General features: G+C 40.9%; 4 protein-coding genes across 5 annotated transcripts in view; 2 read left to right on the forward strand and 2 right to left on the reverse strand.

The window, feature by feature from the left end:
- Positions 1-1,644, reverse strand: part of ccdc117 (coiled-coil domain containing 117) — a 37,694-nt gene extending 36,050 nt beyond the window's left edge. For both annotated transcript variants that reach the window (XM_080308704.1, XM_080308703.1), the window contains exon 1: positions 1,507-1,644. In XM_080308704.1, the coding sequence (XP_080164830.1) occupies positions 1,507-1,549 (43 nt within the window). In that variant the 5' untranslated portion in view covers positions 1,550-1,644. The remainder of the gene's footprint in view (positions 1-1,506) is intronic.
- Positions 1,515-4,899, forward strand: dguok (deoxyguanosine kinase). Its single transcript, XM_026188682.2, has 7 exons — positions 1,515-1,764; positions 1,854-1,963; positions 2,057-2,256; positions 2,356-2,503; positions 2,586-2,701; positions 4,122-4,221; positions 4,431-4,899. Exons 1-7 carry the CDS (start codon positions 1,515-1,517, stop codon positions 4,455-4,457), a joined length of 951 nt encoding a protein of 316 aa, XP_026044467.2. The 3' UTR covers positions 4,458-4,899.
- A 253-nt stretch (positions 4,900-5,152) lies between these two features.
- Positions 5,153-7,309, forward strand: spaw (southpaw). Its single transcript, XM_026188680.2, has 3 exons — positions 5,153-5,558; positions 5,941-6,758; positions 6,856-7,309. Exons 1-3 carry the CDS (start codon positions 5,291-5,293, stop codon positions 7,006-7,008), a joined length of 1,239 nt encoding a protein of 412 aa, XP_026044465.2. The 5' UTR covers positions 5,153-5,290; the 3' UTR covers positions 7,009-7,309.
- Positions 7,310-10,036: 2,727 nt separating this feature from the next.
- Positions 10,037-13,507, reverse strand: LOC113007063 (eukaryotic translation initiation factor 4E-binding protein 1-like). Its single transcript, XM_026143425.2, has 4 exons — positions 13,307-13,507; positions 13,020-13,189; positions 10,741-10,929; positions 10,037-10,570 (listed from the first exon to the last, which is right to left on the reverse strand). The coding sequence occupies exons 2-4, from the start codon at positions 13,153-13,155 to the stop codon at positions 10,539-10,541; spliced, it is 357 nt and encodes a 118-aa protein (XP_025999210.2). The 5' UTR covers positions 13,156-13,189; positions 13,307-13,507; the 3' UTR covers positions 10,037-10,538.
- Between the last annotated feature and the right edge of the window lie 1,454 nt (positions 13,508-14,961).

A 14,961-nucleotide genomic window follows, 5' to 3' on the forward strand; every position in this document is an offset into this window, starting at 1 on the left:
CTGGAGCACTTGCCCCCCAAAATGTCTGTGCACGCCACTGCATCATATATTGTAGGGTATGGGCCAAATTTACTAAGAAAGCTAGTGGAGTCGTCTGCGTGTGATGGGAAGGTGTGACGCTCACTAATATCTGCTGATTAGAGGCAACGAGCTAATTTTCGAACGCAGAAGCACGTGCTGTCCGTGGTCCTGAAACGTGACAACAACGTGAAAAATCAATGCCATTACGTTGAGTGTTTAATATGTTTAAGGCGTTTTTGCGTAAAGAAATGGTGCTTTGCAACACTATGGGACGGTAAGAATTTCTGACAGGCGTTCAAGAAAATTAAAGAAGTGACTTTTGTTAGTGTTTCAGGTTATCTTTGATTTCCGCAGCAATCAGCATGCTGTTTGTCAGCAAGTGATGTGTTTTGATGGAGTCCATTTAAAAATGCATTATCAGGTTTAGTGAAACACTCTCCCTTTTAATAGCCTATACATGCATCGAGACCTATGTAACCATCTTTGTTTAGTTTGAGTTTAATGCTGGCGCCCTCATACCCTGTGCTGATGAAATCAAACAAGTTTTTCTACAAAGGCACACGAACACAGGATAGTTTATTTATTTTATAATTATCTTTAATTTTGATTTTTTTTTGATTGTTTGTTTGTTTTACTTTATTGTAGACACACTGAATACAAACTACCGGATTACGCTAACTGGACAGGAAACTTAAACTTAAATCTCGTAAACTGGGAATTTCTTGGCCATTTAGCGAGATTACACCAGTGCAAATCTCTCAGTACATGTAAACAGAAAACTAAGAAAACCTACAATATACATATTTAAAATAAAAACAAACCTCACGAACATGACGAATGTAAGTACCCCCACCGCCCAAAAAAACCCCAAATCCCCCAAAAAACGCTAAGCACCGAGGTTGAAATGCGTATGAAAATTTCACTGTGTGAAAAATAAATAAAGAATAAATAAATAAATAAATAAATAAACAAACACTCGCGTTGTCACATGAGAATGTACATTTATATACTCATTTAATATTTTTAAAAAATATTTGTAATAACTAAATATAACTGCATTTATAAGTAGTCACCACCTCAAACTGTGCTGTCAGTTTACACAAACCTCGTTGTTTATGCTAAGCAAAATATTGAAATGCTTTTATTGCGAAAGTACACAACGTGAGCCGGAAGTGGTTTTCGTTGCTAACGCTACTGTTTGTAGCATGTGTTTTGAGCCGGTAATAGTCGTTTTTGGTTTTTTCCCTGACCCGAATTAAACGGACGTTGACCATTAATTCAACATTATAGCGGTGTTAGCATCCACACCGCTATAACATTAGCTCTCCTGTGGTTACTGATGAACGCTCCTCGAGCTTACCTCACGTGGGGCTTTCAGCTAACGTCTGTCTTAACTTGATGCAAACTTTCATAACAGGTTCTGTAACTCATTTACCCACCGAATGACCTGCGGGTTAATGTGATTTTCCGGTATAGTTGTACTACCTGTCGGGATGTCTGCGCCTTGTCGGTACGCTCTGTTCAGCATATATAATCAGCGAGCAGGTTTCACACAGGTCAGAAGATTGACATGCATCCAGTGGAAGAGCTCTGACTCCCTGATGAGAGGTGGATACACAGCCGTACTGAGAGCTATGGCAAATAAGAGAGGAAGCCTCACTTTATTTTCTTCGAGGTGTCTGTCAGGTTCAGCTGCGGATGCAAAAGCTCGGGTGAGGAGAGTTTCTATCGAGGGCAACATCGGTAAGAGTTTACAGATTGTCCCAGTTAGACGAATCTCCTGTTGTATGTCTCTGTGCTGATCTCCTGCATTACCTGCTTTTTAATAACAGCTGTTGGAAAATCGACCTTTGCGAAACTCCTGCAGTCAGCTTGTGCAGACTGGGAGGTGGTGGCAGAACCTGTCAGCAAGTGGCAGAACATTGAAAGTGAGACCTCAAAGGTGGGTATATTCACATCTTCATCTTTTTTGTTACACAAATTAAAGGAAGGCAGGATAATGCAGCTTACATTTGTCTGCTCGTGTCTTTGACAGGGCCAAGGTGTGCCCCCACAGACCACAGTCAGCAACCTGCTGCAGATGATGTACCAGGACCCTCAGCGCTGGTCATACACGTTCCAGACGTATTCCTGCATGAGCCGGCTCAGAACACAGCTGCAGCCTCCACCTGCATGCCTCCTCCAGTCAAAGGGAACACCTGTCCAGGTGTATGAGCGTTCAGTCTACAGCGATAGGTGAGTGAGTCACATTTACCAGAAGTATTTTCAACAAAATAAGCAAAATTTTGACAAGGATATAATGAAAATTAATTCTCCTGTATTATGTTTTCTCAGATATATCTTTGCTCTGAACATGTTTGAGCTGGGATGTATCAACACTACAGAATGGGCTGTCTACCAGGACTGGCATTCCCTCCTGGTGGAGCAGTTTGGACACCAGGTGGAGCTAGAGGGCATAATTTACCTCAGCGCCCCACCAGAGGTATGGCACATGAAATTCAGTATTTTGTGCTCTGAGTGGAAGGTAATTTAGTGTCACACAAACAGTTTTGCATGTCTTTTAGAAATGCATGGAGCGCCTGCAGCGTCGGGGAAGAGCAGAAGAGGAGGGCGTGAAGCTGGATTATCTGGATAAGTTGCACTCTCAACATGAGAGGTGGCTGGTTGAGAAAACGACCGAGTGAGTGAGAATAAGATTACACAGCTCTGATTATCTTTTGACTTTTTCCAGTGCTGTTGGCTGTTTTGGGGTGATACTTTAAGGTATATTTGGTCTTATAAGCCTTTTTACAGGGGGTCTCAACCCTGCAAATACCGGGGGTCAACTGTACAATGAAGAAGGGCCTGGGGCTTGGTGACATAATTTAAGGTTTAACCCCAGATTTTCTGGATTATGTGATTTATTGCCATTGTAATTTATGGCGCACGCCTAACCAGAGGGGTGTACTACGAAAGAAGTTCAACAAAGCCAGGCTGTTTCAGGCATCATGTGATTCCTCTTCCACACAGAAAGAGCCCTATAAGTGGCACTTACTCCAATCACGGATGTTATCAGATGATATTCATAAAATAGTGTTACAAAAATAACAGTAAAATGTGACAAATAAGACAAGACTTTAATGCTGCAGAAAATCGTTAATCTGGTGAATTAACACAGTGTTAAGAATTTTTTATTTTTTAATATGAGTTAATAGATATATTTTAATGCTGAGGGCACTCTTGTTTTTAAGGTGATCATTCAGTTTTTTAAATATAATAATAATTATAATATAATGCCAAATCACAACAGTCGTCTTGAGGCACTTTGTATTGTAAGGTAAAGACCCTACAATAATAGAGAGAAAATTTCAACAATCAGACTATGAGCAGGCACTTGGTGATGGTGGAAAGAAAAAACTTCCTTTTAACAGGAAGAAATCTCTGGCACAACCAGGCTCAGGGAAGCACGGTCATCTCCCACAAGAGGTGAGGGGAGAAAAATGGAACAAAAGACACATTAGAGCTCTGGAACATAAGGTGAAGTTAATTTGGTCTATTAAATAAACATGTCCTGCGTTCTATTAGCTGCAAAAGTAAATTAGAGTCAAGCGTAAAGACCTTTATACATTTTCTGCATGACCAACAGAATACTTGCATCCAGTTACCAGTTGTCATGCACAGTTAGCTCCACCTTGTTACTAAGGTAAAACATGTTCCCCCAGCACTCTGCATTGCACTCAAAGCTGTAAAGAAACAAATAAGTGAAAATTGTGGCACTTCCAGGTGATTTTAATGAGAAACTCTGAATGTGGTATGTGCTCAGTGTAGGTTAGTATGGCGATGTAGCCAGGTAAAAAGAGACTCGCCTTTGTGATACTGAGAACTCTGACTTTAAGCTGGAGATAGCCCGCTATCCCGTTAGTCTCCCTCTCCATTATGCTTACAAGTAAAAAAGAGAAGCTACACAAAGTAGTGATATCTAGCTGGTCTAAACTTTCTGGTGGTGGCACAGTGCTTGTGTTCAGGTTCCTTGCAGCTGTTTGCTGTGAACAGCTGACGGTGCAGCAGTGTGTGGTCTGCTGTTAATGTCATAATAATACAGCTTTGTTCTCTCCTTTCAGAATCCATTTTGAGAAGCTGAAGCAGATACCCGTCTTAAAACTTGATGCCAGCGTGGAATTTAAGAGTGACCCAGAGGTGCAGGAACAGTTTATCACAAAGGTGTGCTTGAATACCTACTGAATGGCATTTATTCCTAAAAGGTGCTGTGCCAGAGTTAACCACACGAGGGCACTGCTCTGATGTTGCGAATCACAATCTTCCACCCTGGGGTGGGGCATGTGAGGGTGTTTGAGCCAGTCAGCTGACATGTTTTTGTATGGATGATGTTTCTGATATGCTGTGATCCTAGTATGCCTGTTTGTCCACAGGTGAAGAACTTCTTTGATGCTTTATGAGAGGAGCCATCAGCAGCAGCACAGTGGGAAACAGATGAAACCAGTCAGACCTCCATATAAAGTCTTTATATAAATTAATACACAGACCTCTTTTTGATGAGCTTCCGGACCATATAATGTAAAACCCTGACATTTTTTTTGGATATGAATGTGTTACTTTAAAACCTTGTACTATTGGTTACTTTTGAAACACACTTTGCAGTTATGAACGTTACCTCTTAAACTGTAGTTTACTGTTTATGTCTTTGGAGCTGTCTCTCTGAGTCAGCACATTTTTACAGCTTCTATAAATTATAAACTAATCCGTACTAGAACTGAAATCACACAGTGTGTGTCTGTGTACTATTTTATAAACATATTTATAATCCTAACTCGTTGGAAGCAATTAAGACAAATGTTTCTTGCAGCTTGTTAATAAATAAAACATGTTTTTACATTTCAACATTGAGTTGTCATTTTATATTAGTCATTTTATTCTTATAAACTTTATTTGCATTAAGGAAATAGAAAGGTGCGAGTTGCTGTGCAAGATTTTAATTGTTTTTAAATTGATTTCTGAAAGAACAGTTCATTTGATGGGACAATGACCTTGGATAAATGCTTTCTTCTTCTGTTTTTTCTGGCCCTCTGATGTGCTCTGATGATCAGAGGGGCTGTTCGGATGCCTGGAGTGGCCAGGGGTCATCAAAGGGCAGCTGGCGGCTATAAAAGGCCTGCCTGGAGCTCCGTCTGCTCAGAGCATCATTTGTGCCTGAGAGCAGCTGGAGTAAAGGAGGAGATCTCTGCTTCTCTCTCTTCTCATTCCGGTGTTCACTTTGTGAGTTTCAGCTGAAATGGAAGTCCTCATAGTCTTCATCTGTGCTTTTGGAGTGGTTTCTTCTGCCCGGGGCCACAGATATCACACGGGACTCGAGAGCAGTTTGGCATTCAGAAATCTGTCAACCGATCATCGCAGAGGATACCCTCTGTACATGATCCAGCTGTATCGCTCCTTCAGAAGTGCTGATTCCTCCTCATCTGTAGCTGTCAGCGATGTTACTGCACAAAGCGACAGCCTGTCAGTGCACAGTTTTGATTCTGTCAAAAGCCTGATGGCCAGAGGTGAGTAAACAGCTGAATTATGTTTTTCATGTTGCTCATTGGTTGTTAAATTTGCTATTTAATGTATGAGTTGGTTTCTCTGTGCACTGAATCCTCCAGGAGCTCATTGACTGGTCGATTGTCTGTGCTATCAGACCCTCCCTTTTACGACCCAGCAAGTGTCAAAGTGCTTATTCGAACTTTAAAGGCTTGCCCTGTTTTATGTGGGGAGGTTGTATATTAGCCCTCAGACGTCCTTGCACAGGGGGGTCCAATACACATCCTGTCCTGTTCACCCTCTCACTCCAGTGTTTTGACATTTGTCCACAGATCTGGTTTGTCCAGATTCATCCCAGACTGCAGTGTGTCAATCTGAAGTCTCACTTGCGTGTCTCATTTTCAGGCTGCCATCAAGAGGGCGAAAAGTGGACCGTCACATTTGACATGTCATCCATCTCTACCAGTGAGCTTGTCCAGCTGGCAGAGCTGCAGATCAGACTACCAGCTTTCTCTGCCTCTGAGCGTGCCACTGTGGATTTATATCACTCCCGGAAGCAGAGCTGTGACCTGGATGACACATCGTGCCAGGAGGAGCGTCTTTTCTTAGGGAGCTTTGGCACATCGCCCAGCAGCACAAAGTCCTCCTGGAAGGTGTTCAATGTGACCAGTCTTTTAAAATACTGGCTATACCAGGGAGACGAAGTGCAGAGCCGAGAGGCTTCGGGAGAGCCTGAGACTCAGTATGGGAGTGGTGCTGGGGATGGAGTGGAAAAAACCAGAAAGTCTCTGTTCACAACTTTAGGACTGAGGCAGAGAAAAATCCGCCATCCAACCACAAACCAGGTCATGATGGTGATCTTCTCCAAACATAAGGAGGGCCATGCAGTGTACAGTCTCATTCACACTGTGGAGAACTCCAAGTATGTGTCCATGGACAAAGAGGGCAGCGACATTCAAAGTCGGCGCCACAAAAGGAACAGAATGGAAAGGATGCGAGTAGCTGGTGTACTTGCACCTACTGTGGCTCCAGCACCATCAGCAGCAGCAGAACAGGTCCAGAGACCGCTGTGCCGAAAGGTAGACATGTGGGTGGACTTTGACCACATCGGCTGGGATGAGTGGATTGTGCATCCGAAGCGCTACAACGCATATCGCTGTGAGGGAGAGTGCCCTACACCCCTGGACGAGTCTTTCAGTCCCACCAACCATGCATACATGCAGGTAAGCAGATTAAAGAGTTTCACTGAACTATTTCTAAACCTCAAAATAAAAAATCCTATAGTTGCTCATTTATTCATGTAAATTATTTCATTTTCAGAGCCTCTTGAAACATCACCACCCAGAAAGAGTGACCTGCCCGTCCTGCGTGCCAACGCGCCTCAGCCCCCTCTCCATGCTGTACTTTGAGAGCGATGATTTGACTCTGCGGCATCACGAGGACATGATTGTTGAGGATTGCGGGTGCCACTGAAGCCCCAACCCATCACCACCCCAGCTTACACCTAAACACACAAACCTGCTTTGTTTGTGGTCTATTAACTGAACATTAACCGACCATAAACTTTAACTCAGATGTTTTTTTTAATTGCTTCGATGTATAAATGAATACTAAAATATCAATGTTATTGAGATGAAATGACTCAAAGTATATATATTGCATCCATACTGGGTGATAAACTAATGTTTTTCTATCTTTTGTGTTATTTATGCATTATCATGTAAATTCTGTACATAAAATATGAAACGTATATTAAATTTTTTTTATTTTGACGGAAGTGTGCTGTTTTATGTTGTTTTAAAATATTTTTCTTCACCCGTTCTTATATATTTTTATTTATAAGGTGAACATTTTTAACAAACCCTTTATTAAACATTAAAAAAGGCTCATACACAGTCACAAAGGTTTTTTTCCTAATTCAAAGTTAAATGAAAATGTATTTATTTAGTTAAAAATAAATCACGCCTAATTTATTTGTAAAAATTAAACAAATATATATCAGCACCACCAGTTTATCTGGTGTAAGCTTTAAATAGCATTTCATTTGTTGCCACTTCCATTAAATCTACCAGCAGTAGCTACACAGCTAAACGGGCACACTTTGTTCTTAATGTTCCTCGGATGACAGATCTGTTTGGGTTAACAAATAAAAGGCAGAATGTGCATCCACCTCTTAATCCGTTGCTAGCAGCCAGCAACTTAGTATATTGGCCTTTCTCACCTCCGCAATCCACATCTTGGTCCTGTTAAAGTGCACACATCATCAGAGGTCATTAGCGTCGTCCTCCCTGGCCGGGCACGCTGGGTGGAACAACACAAACCACACTGAAGGATGGACCGGTGGGTGAGAAAAGGCAGTAGTACTACTTGTTTATCCTGGTGAGGAGGGGGTTGGACAGCCAGGAAGCTAAGGTGACAAGGAGATCATTCATGGGAGGGAGTGGAAAGACTGCACCTGAAGGGTGACGCTACTGTGGAGGAAAGACAGGCCGGACTGGAAGTGATCAGCTGAAACTATTCAACCACACATCCACCCAAGACAAGACCAGACCGAGTAGTATTTCAGGATTTGTCCACGTGTTTTTCTTTTCTTTTCTTTCCTGTTTTTTTTTTTTTTTTTTTTTTTTTTTTTTGCAGAGGTAAGTTTTGCAATCAGGACCTTTTGTTTGTACTCACTACAAATGAACCCGGAGCGCATCCATTTTTTAATCCACTCAATGATTTGAGCTTTATTTATATTTATTCTAATGATGATTCTCTACAGAGCCGCTTACACCACAGGCTGAAAGTAGAAACGCATTTGTGCAGTTCCGCACATGCAAGAGTATTGATAACGAAAGAGTGTTTCATTGCTACAGCACTGTGCAAAAGTCTTGCACCACCCCTTATTTCTTCATATTTGGCGAGGACAGTGGGAAACAGTTGCAGTGATTTTTGCATTAAGGCTACATGCAAACACACATACAAATCCAGCAGCAAAAAACTGAATTCTAACGAATTTGAAAGTCAATATTTGTTATGAGCACCTTTATTCTTTGACACAGCCCGAACCCTTTTTGGCAGCTTTCTTGTTATTTCTTTAGTCTTCAGGAATATCTCTCCAGGCTTCTTGAAAGACATTCAAAGCTCTTCTTTTATATTCTCTGTCGAGATCCCACACTGCTTCAGTTTTATTGAGGTCTGGGCTCTGTGGTCAGTCAGTGACTGATTGTGTATCACAGTGTGTTTCTCTATATGGCATTGATTTTACTCCATAATGTATCAAAAAAATCTGACAGGACTTTTCTGTGTTCAGAATGATTTGTTTTGATGAGATTTCCAACACCACACATAACTCCAAAACCCATGACAGAGCCTCCACCCTGTTTCACAGATGGCTGTAGACACTCAGTGTTGGACTCTCCTGTCCTCCTTTGTACACAGTGATGACGATTTGAACCAAGAAATCTGTATTTATCACTCTGTCACCCCTGTTGACACTGATCTTCAGTCCACTTCTTGTACCACAGCCTTTCCTCCACTTCCCTTCTTAAATAATGGCTTCTTCACAGCCGCCTTCCGCTGAGATCATTCCCGATGAGGCTTCAGTGGACGGTAGATGGATTAACTGCAGGGTCAGATACATCTCTGCGTCAGGTTTTTGCTAGATTATCTATTTCTTGGGAACATTACTTTCAGATACTGTTTATTTGTTGTAAAAAATATTTTTTTTAGGGCTGACACTTCTTGTTTTGTCCTTTACGTGTTCAGTTTTATCAAATTTCTTTAAAGCTCTGGACACCACGCAGAGAAATACTAAATTTTCAGCTCTTTTGGAATAACTTTGTTGGTGCAAAAAATACAATGTTAACACAGGCTGTTAAACTGTGTTATCTTTGGGATTTTTCATCGAGACAACTGAAATCTGTTTTAGTAACAAAAGCTTTTAACAAAGTGCCAAAAGACACAAATTAAAACTGGTTCTTTGTTCAAGAGCATTTTAAAACGTTATAAGAAAGTCTGGAATCAAAACTTAAAGAAATGAGTGTTGGCTTTAAACTTCGCACATTACTGGATGCAAGAATTTAAAAATGTGAAACATCTTTTAGATCAAACAATGAGAAGTTCAGTGAAACACCATCTATTCCGGCACTTTTATTCATAAGCACTTCACAGTGAAGTGAGCCAGTGACAGAAGTGGAATCGTAAATGTTGAATGGAAGGAAGGAGTTCCTGCCTGATGTGTTGTACAGTTGCATATTGACCTCTCTGTAAACAGCCCACTGACTGAGGTTATCAGCCTCCTGCGAGCTCCACGTGGAATTCCTCTGAACCAGAGCGACGCAGGAGGTGCAGCAGGCTGCAAGACTTGTCACTTTGAAATGTACATTAGCTTTTCACTTAAACATCTAAACCGCTGACACGAAACAAAAGCATTATTTAAGTTCAGATGGCGCCATTCAAGTTAAAAAAACAAACAACGGATTTGACAGAAAGACTCAGTGAACACATGACGCAGAGATAAAGTCTGAATGGTGTTTGCTTTAATTTCTTTTTTAAAATCACCCTAAAATAGCGAAATATCTGATTCAAAATGTCATCAACAAATTTCTGTTTTACATTCTTTACACTTCAGGTGAAGCGCTCGTTTATGAGAGCAATACTGGAAGACCGTATCTAAAGAGAGGTTGTGCGAAATGCACTGAAATAAAAGCACATCGAGTGAAAACCGTTCTGGAATGGTTAGAAATTCGGACAATTCGATTCTCATTTTCACTGACTTGTTTGAGGCATTGTTGGTGTTAAGCACTTCTCAGTGTTCGTTTTAAACTCGCAGCCACTACCTGAAGGCACACTTTTTGTTACACACAAACCAGGCCGAAACCTTGAGGCAGACAGTGAAAGTGTAATTACAGATCCAAAAAATGAGGCCGTCAGAGATAAGATCCTCTGTCTACATGGAGTAGGTGGTGGTAGGGGAGGAGACGGTACCCCTGTCTTCACAGCACTTTGTTGGGCTTCACCTAGATGTCCATTTCAAACTGTGCGTCATCACCTTTGAAAAGAAAAATAAGTAAACAATAAATGTAGGGTGGAGATGGATGATGATTTGTAGGCTTCATTGCTGTATTGCTTGCATGGGTTCTACATCATAATGCAGAAAATAGATGGATGGACTTTAAGTGCAACATCCGTCCTGTGATGTGTGTATAGGTGTGAACATACCAGCAGCGCTACTGTTCGGAGCAGCGGTGTTGTTGTTCAGTAGTTCTCCATTTTGAGTCTTCTTGCTGGTGTCCTTGGAGGCAGGGCTGGTCACTCCTGGAATGACTGGCAGGTTGGCAGGAGGGGTCCTGGCCAACGGAGAACTGCGACAGTCCAGCAGGAACTTGCGTTCGTAGATGATCCTGGTACCTTTTGTGTTCGTAGGTGGGAAAAATGAAGGATGATTATCAGATGCGCAGCATTGAGAGATCAAACAGAGCACTGAGGCCACACTCGCACTGACTGGGATCAGCTGCTTCATCAAATTCCTGTATTTTAACTTGACCTGTGTGCCACGATAGACGTGATTACAATATGAAAACAGGCATTTCTTCAAAATCTTGCTGTCTGTACCTGATCTTCACGCAGTAACTAGAAGGACGTTGCAGCATATATGTGGCAATGTTATTACTAATTGTGCTGCTGCTCTCTTACGGCTGTTGTTATGATCTGTAACGCTTCAGCTGTTGTATATTATGTATACTGTCGCACAATGAGCCAGTCTGAATGAACACAACACACACACACTCCTTGGCAGTGATGTGATGGCTTCCAGTTGTGATAACGAACCAACTGACTTACTTTCTGATTTAACGCAACTAAACTTGAAGAAAAGCTTCGTGACGAAAAGCTTTGTGAACAGCAAAGTGTACAGTTAATAAACACAGTTTTAACATTTGGTGCAAAAGGAACATGTGCCCTTTTTAAGGCAGTATGTTATATTTGCACATTCGCCTAACAAGTTCTCTATTTTCAGGACTGCCCAAATCATCAACATGACAGCTTCAGGTCATTCAACCAGATTCCTTACAGCTACACAGAAATCTGACCACATTACCCAGTACTGAAAACCCTTCATTGGCTTCCAGTACAATATAGAATTGCTTTTTAAATCCTTCTGTTATCTCACAAATCTCTCACCGGTTCATGCCCTGCTCATCTGGTGCAGATCTTGTAACTATTCCCAGAGTCAGACCTCAGTCTGAGGTTGCTCTCATTACTGGGGTCCTGCTCTTTGGAACAAGTTGCCTGCTGATCTGAGATCAACTACAACTGTGCACATATTCAGAATCCTCTTTATTTACCTGGGCTTACACTTAACAGGTGCTGTTGTTTTGTTTATGCTGTTTTCACTGCCATAAAGCCTCATAAACCTGCACAGGTATGATTGTGTCTTCTTTTTTTCAGCAAATGATTTATTTAATCTTGCTGTCTGCTGCTATCAGACTCTTTAACTCATCCACTTGAGTCAGATCCACATGTACTGAACCAGACTAAACATAGCTCACTGCACGCTGTCACTTTTTGTACACCACAACGTATGCTTGCACACCACCTGTGTGCTTACAATACCTGTAATATGCCAGAAACATTAGTGCTAATACCTTATTTTATATGAAGTGTAGAAATATATATCTAATAATATCTTTGTTAACCACATTGAGGTTACATGTAATGAAATGTGCTATATTAAAAAAAACGTTTTTGCTAAATATGCTACCTGCATTGATATAAATATATTTTTACTATACTATTCTTTATAATCTCCCTTAAAAGAAATGTGTCCTGACCAATTAAGGGAATACATCACAATATGAAAATAAATCATCGCAGCAGTTTGATACTGGTTTTTAAAAATAGTTATATCCGTTTAATAATGACCCAGTGTTACTTTTATAAGGTAGTTATTATCACTGTGACGCACAAAACCCTGGAAAAAGGATGAAGTGACACCTTTTAGTGTAATTACACAGTGTTACTCTAACCTTTAGATTACCTTTACTGAGTTAAACCTCGTGTCTGCAGCAGGTTTAGGTGGACAGCCCTCAGAAGCAGGGACCTCTAGAGGAATTTAAATGATCTCTACAGTAAACCAAAGGTGGAGCAGCTCTGCTTGCTGACCGTGTGACAGCAGTGCGTAGAAACCAAACTTTAGACTGCAGCTAAGCTACAGACAGACTCTCACTATCTTAATTAAGACCGTCATGTCTAAACAACCTGTTCCTTCATTACTTCAGAGTCCGCATTTCTTTGCATTTCCTCTTTTCAAGTAAACACTTGCTCGCTAGCTTTAGCGGTTAGCTTAGCAGAGCTACAGCAGACCTCATGGAGTTAGCCTAAGCTGCAGACAGAGAGAACGGCTCCAAAGTGGATAAGAGTACAAGTCATGTGTGTCCGGGAGTCAGAGCAGATCTCCTCGGCACTCTTGAATGAATATGACAAATAGCAACACTGCGTACCGCCGGGGGTCGTGCTGAACAGAGTCCCTCCCGGGGTGGTGGAGTAGTCGTGGGGCATGTGCTCCGCGTCGTTGATCGTCACCCTCCTGATCGACGGGATGGCCTTAGCGGTGGTCTTCTGGCAATCGGTGGACATCTTCTCCCAACTACAATAAACTAATACTAACTAACTAATTAACATCAAACAAGCACAAAGTCTTGGTTTTATAAAGCCACGCCGAGCCGGGGTTTCGGGTATGGCTTTGACTCAACTAAATGACTACTGTCGGATAAATAAAAATAAATACCTCGTTTTCATAAGTGCAAACAGTGGAAGGCTGGACCTAAAACAGTCACATTACATCAAGCACTCACACACACGAACTAGTGTCCAGGATCTTTGTTTAAAAGGACCTGAGCACACGTTCCTCCGCTCTCACTGCCTGCCTCAACATGCACACAAAACAACACAGCAGGCTGCAGGAGAGAAGGCTCCAGAGGTGCACAAAAAACAGCCAACTGCGCCCCCTGCTGGCACTAAAGGACTGCGCACTCTGCGATGTTCAAAACTTCACCGGCTATAACTGTCATAATAAAAACAACATAATAAGACGTTTTGTTTTTTTGTTTGTTTTTTAAAAAAAAGGTGTTTTTTCAACACAAGTCGAACAGCATTATTTACAGACAATAGACACATTAATAAGATGATAACATACATACTGTCCTGTGCAATTCCTGGGTCAGCACTCGTTTCTTTTTCGCTTCTCTTCTATATTTTGCTTGAAAAAATGGAAATACGTGTACTGATTTATTGAAACACGTGCAAACATGCATGGAAATGTTTTATATGAGACTAAAATAGATGTTGCGCAGTTCTGATGAGCTAATGAGCGTGAAAATCAATAAAGCGGTCTTCAGGAATAGATGCCCAAAGTAAATAATAATAATGGGAGTCACCTTGTTTGTGAAAAAATACTATTATTCCTGCAAAATTGTTTCTTTGCTAAGTTGCGGGATTGAAGGACAATTCCGAAGTAAATGCATTTTTTCTTATTTTTTAATGAGAAGAAAAGGTGTTAGCAGATGATTCCACAACCGAGAAGCCTTAAAATTTAAACCTTTAGCTTAAAGGTTTGAGGAACCTAAGATCAGGAAGTTGCAGAACCGATCCTCTACAAGCCTCAAACGTGACCATCAAATGTCAAAATCAACTCTAATACATACTGGGAGATTTTAAAACATATGTGATGTGTCACAAAAAGAGAAAAAAAAAGATTTATAAAATTGTTTCCACAAGCCGGTGTAAGTGTTGCTTCCATTTGTTCGTTTACTTTACTTCCTCTGTGGCGTTTCAAATGAGCATCTTCCCTTCCTCCCTTTTTTTTGTTCTTTGTAAAGGTCCAGCAAGTCAAGATCATCTTCATACAGCATGCACAGCTACACACCTGAAATTTCAGCATGTTTATAAAACTGACTTGTGATGACTGTCATGGATGACGTGCCACACAGAAAATCACACACAATATACACAAAGACATTTCATTTCTTTATTAATTTTGTAAATGTTGAGCTGGTGTACAGAGTAAATTGTCAGTAGATGTCTTCGGATTTGATTGGATTAAAAGGCTTTTACATATTTTAAATCCATGATTGACTCTCCATAACAATAAAAAAGCAGACAAAACAAGTTAAAATACCCACAAGAACCCTATTTATCCCCATTTTGCAGGCATTACCCAGAACTCAACAGTCTCTTGGTAGCTACAGCTGTATGATGCTAAAAGTACATCCATAACATAACTAGAATCCCAGTTGACAAGTAAGGGTGCATAGCATTCTAAATAAATATATATATTTATATATATATTTTCATATATCTCATATATATAGCCTTTTATGTTAAAAACATTTTCTGTGCATGTGCGCAGTTGCATTCCTTAGTATTGAGTAATATGCTATTGCA

The sequence above is a fragment of the Astatotilapia calliptera genome, chromosome 12, assembly GCF_964374335.1.
Source record: "Astatotilapia calliptera chromosome 12, fAstCal68.1, whole genome shotgun sequence".
Classification (NCBI taxonomy): Eukaryota; Metazoa; Chordata; class Actinopteri; order Cichliformes; family Cichlidae; genus Astatotilapia; species Astatotilapia calliptera.

Bases quoted from the DNA above. Each gene is read 5' to 3' on its own strand.
- dguok (XM_026188682.2), top strand. From the start codon at position 1,515: ATGTCTGCGCCTTGTCGGTACGCTCTGTTCAGCATATATAATCAGCGA. The intron at 1,964-2,056 runs GTGGGTATATTC...TGTCTTTGACAG, and splicing joins TTGAAAGTGAGACCTCAAAG to GGCCAAGGTGTGCCCCCACA. The intron at 2,702-4,121 runs GTGAGTGAGAAT...CTCTCCTTTCAG, and splicing joins CTGGTTGAGAAAACGACCGA to AATCCATTTTGAGAAGCTGA.
- spaw (XM_026188680.2), top strand. From the start codon at position 5,291: ATGGAAGTCCTCATAGTCTTCATCTGTGCTTTTGGAGTGGTTTCTTCT. The intron at 5,559-5,940 runs GTGAGTAAACAG...TCTCATTTTCAG, and splicing joins CAAAAGCCTGATGGCCAGAG to GCTGCCATCAAGAGGGCGAA. The intron at 6,759-6,855 runs GTAAGCAGATTA...TTTCATTTTCAG, and splicing joins CCAACCATGCATACATGCAG to AGCCTCTTGAAACATCACCA.
- LOC113007063 (XM_026143425.2), bottom strand. From the start codon at position 13,155: ATGTCCACCGATTGCCAGAAGACCACCGCTAAGGCCATCCCGTCGATC. The intron at 10,930-13,019 runs GTACGCAGTGTT...CGAACACAAAAG, and splicing joins GTTCAGCACGACCCCCGGCG to GTACCAGGATCATCTACGAA. The intron at 10,571-10,740 runs GTATGTTCACAC...TTCTTTTCAAAG, and splicing joins TCCGAACAGTAGCGCTGCTG to GTGATGACGCACAGTTTGAA.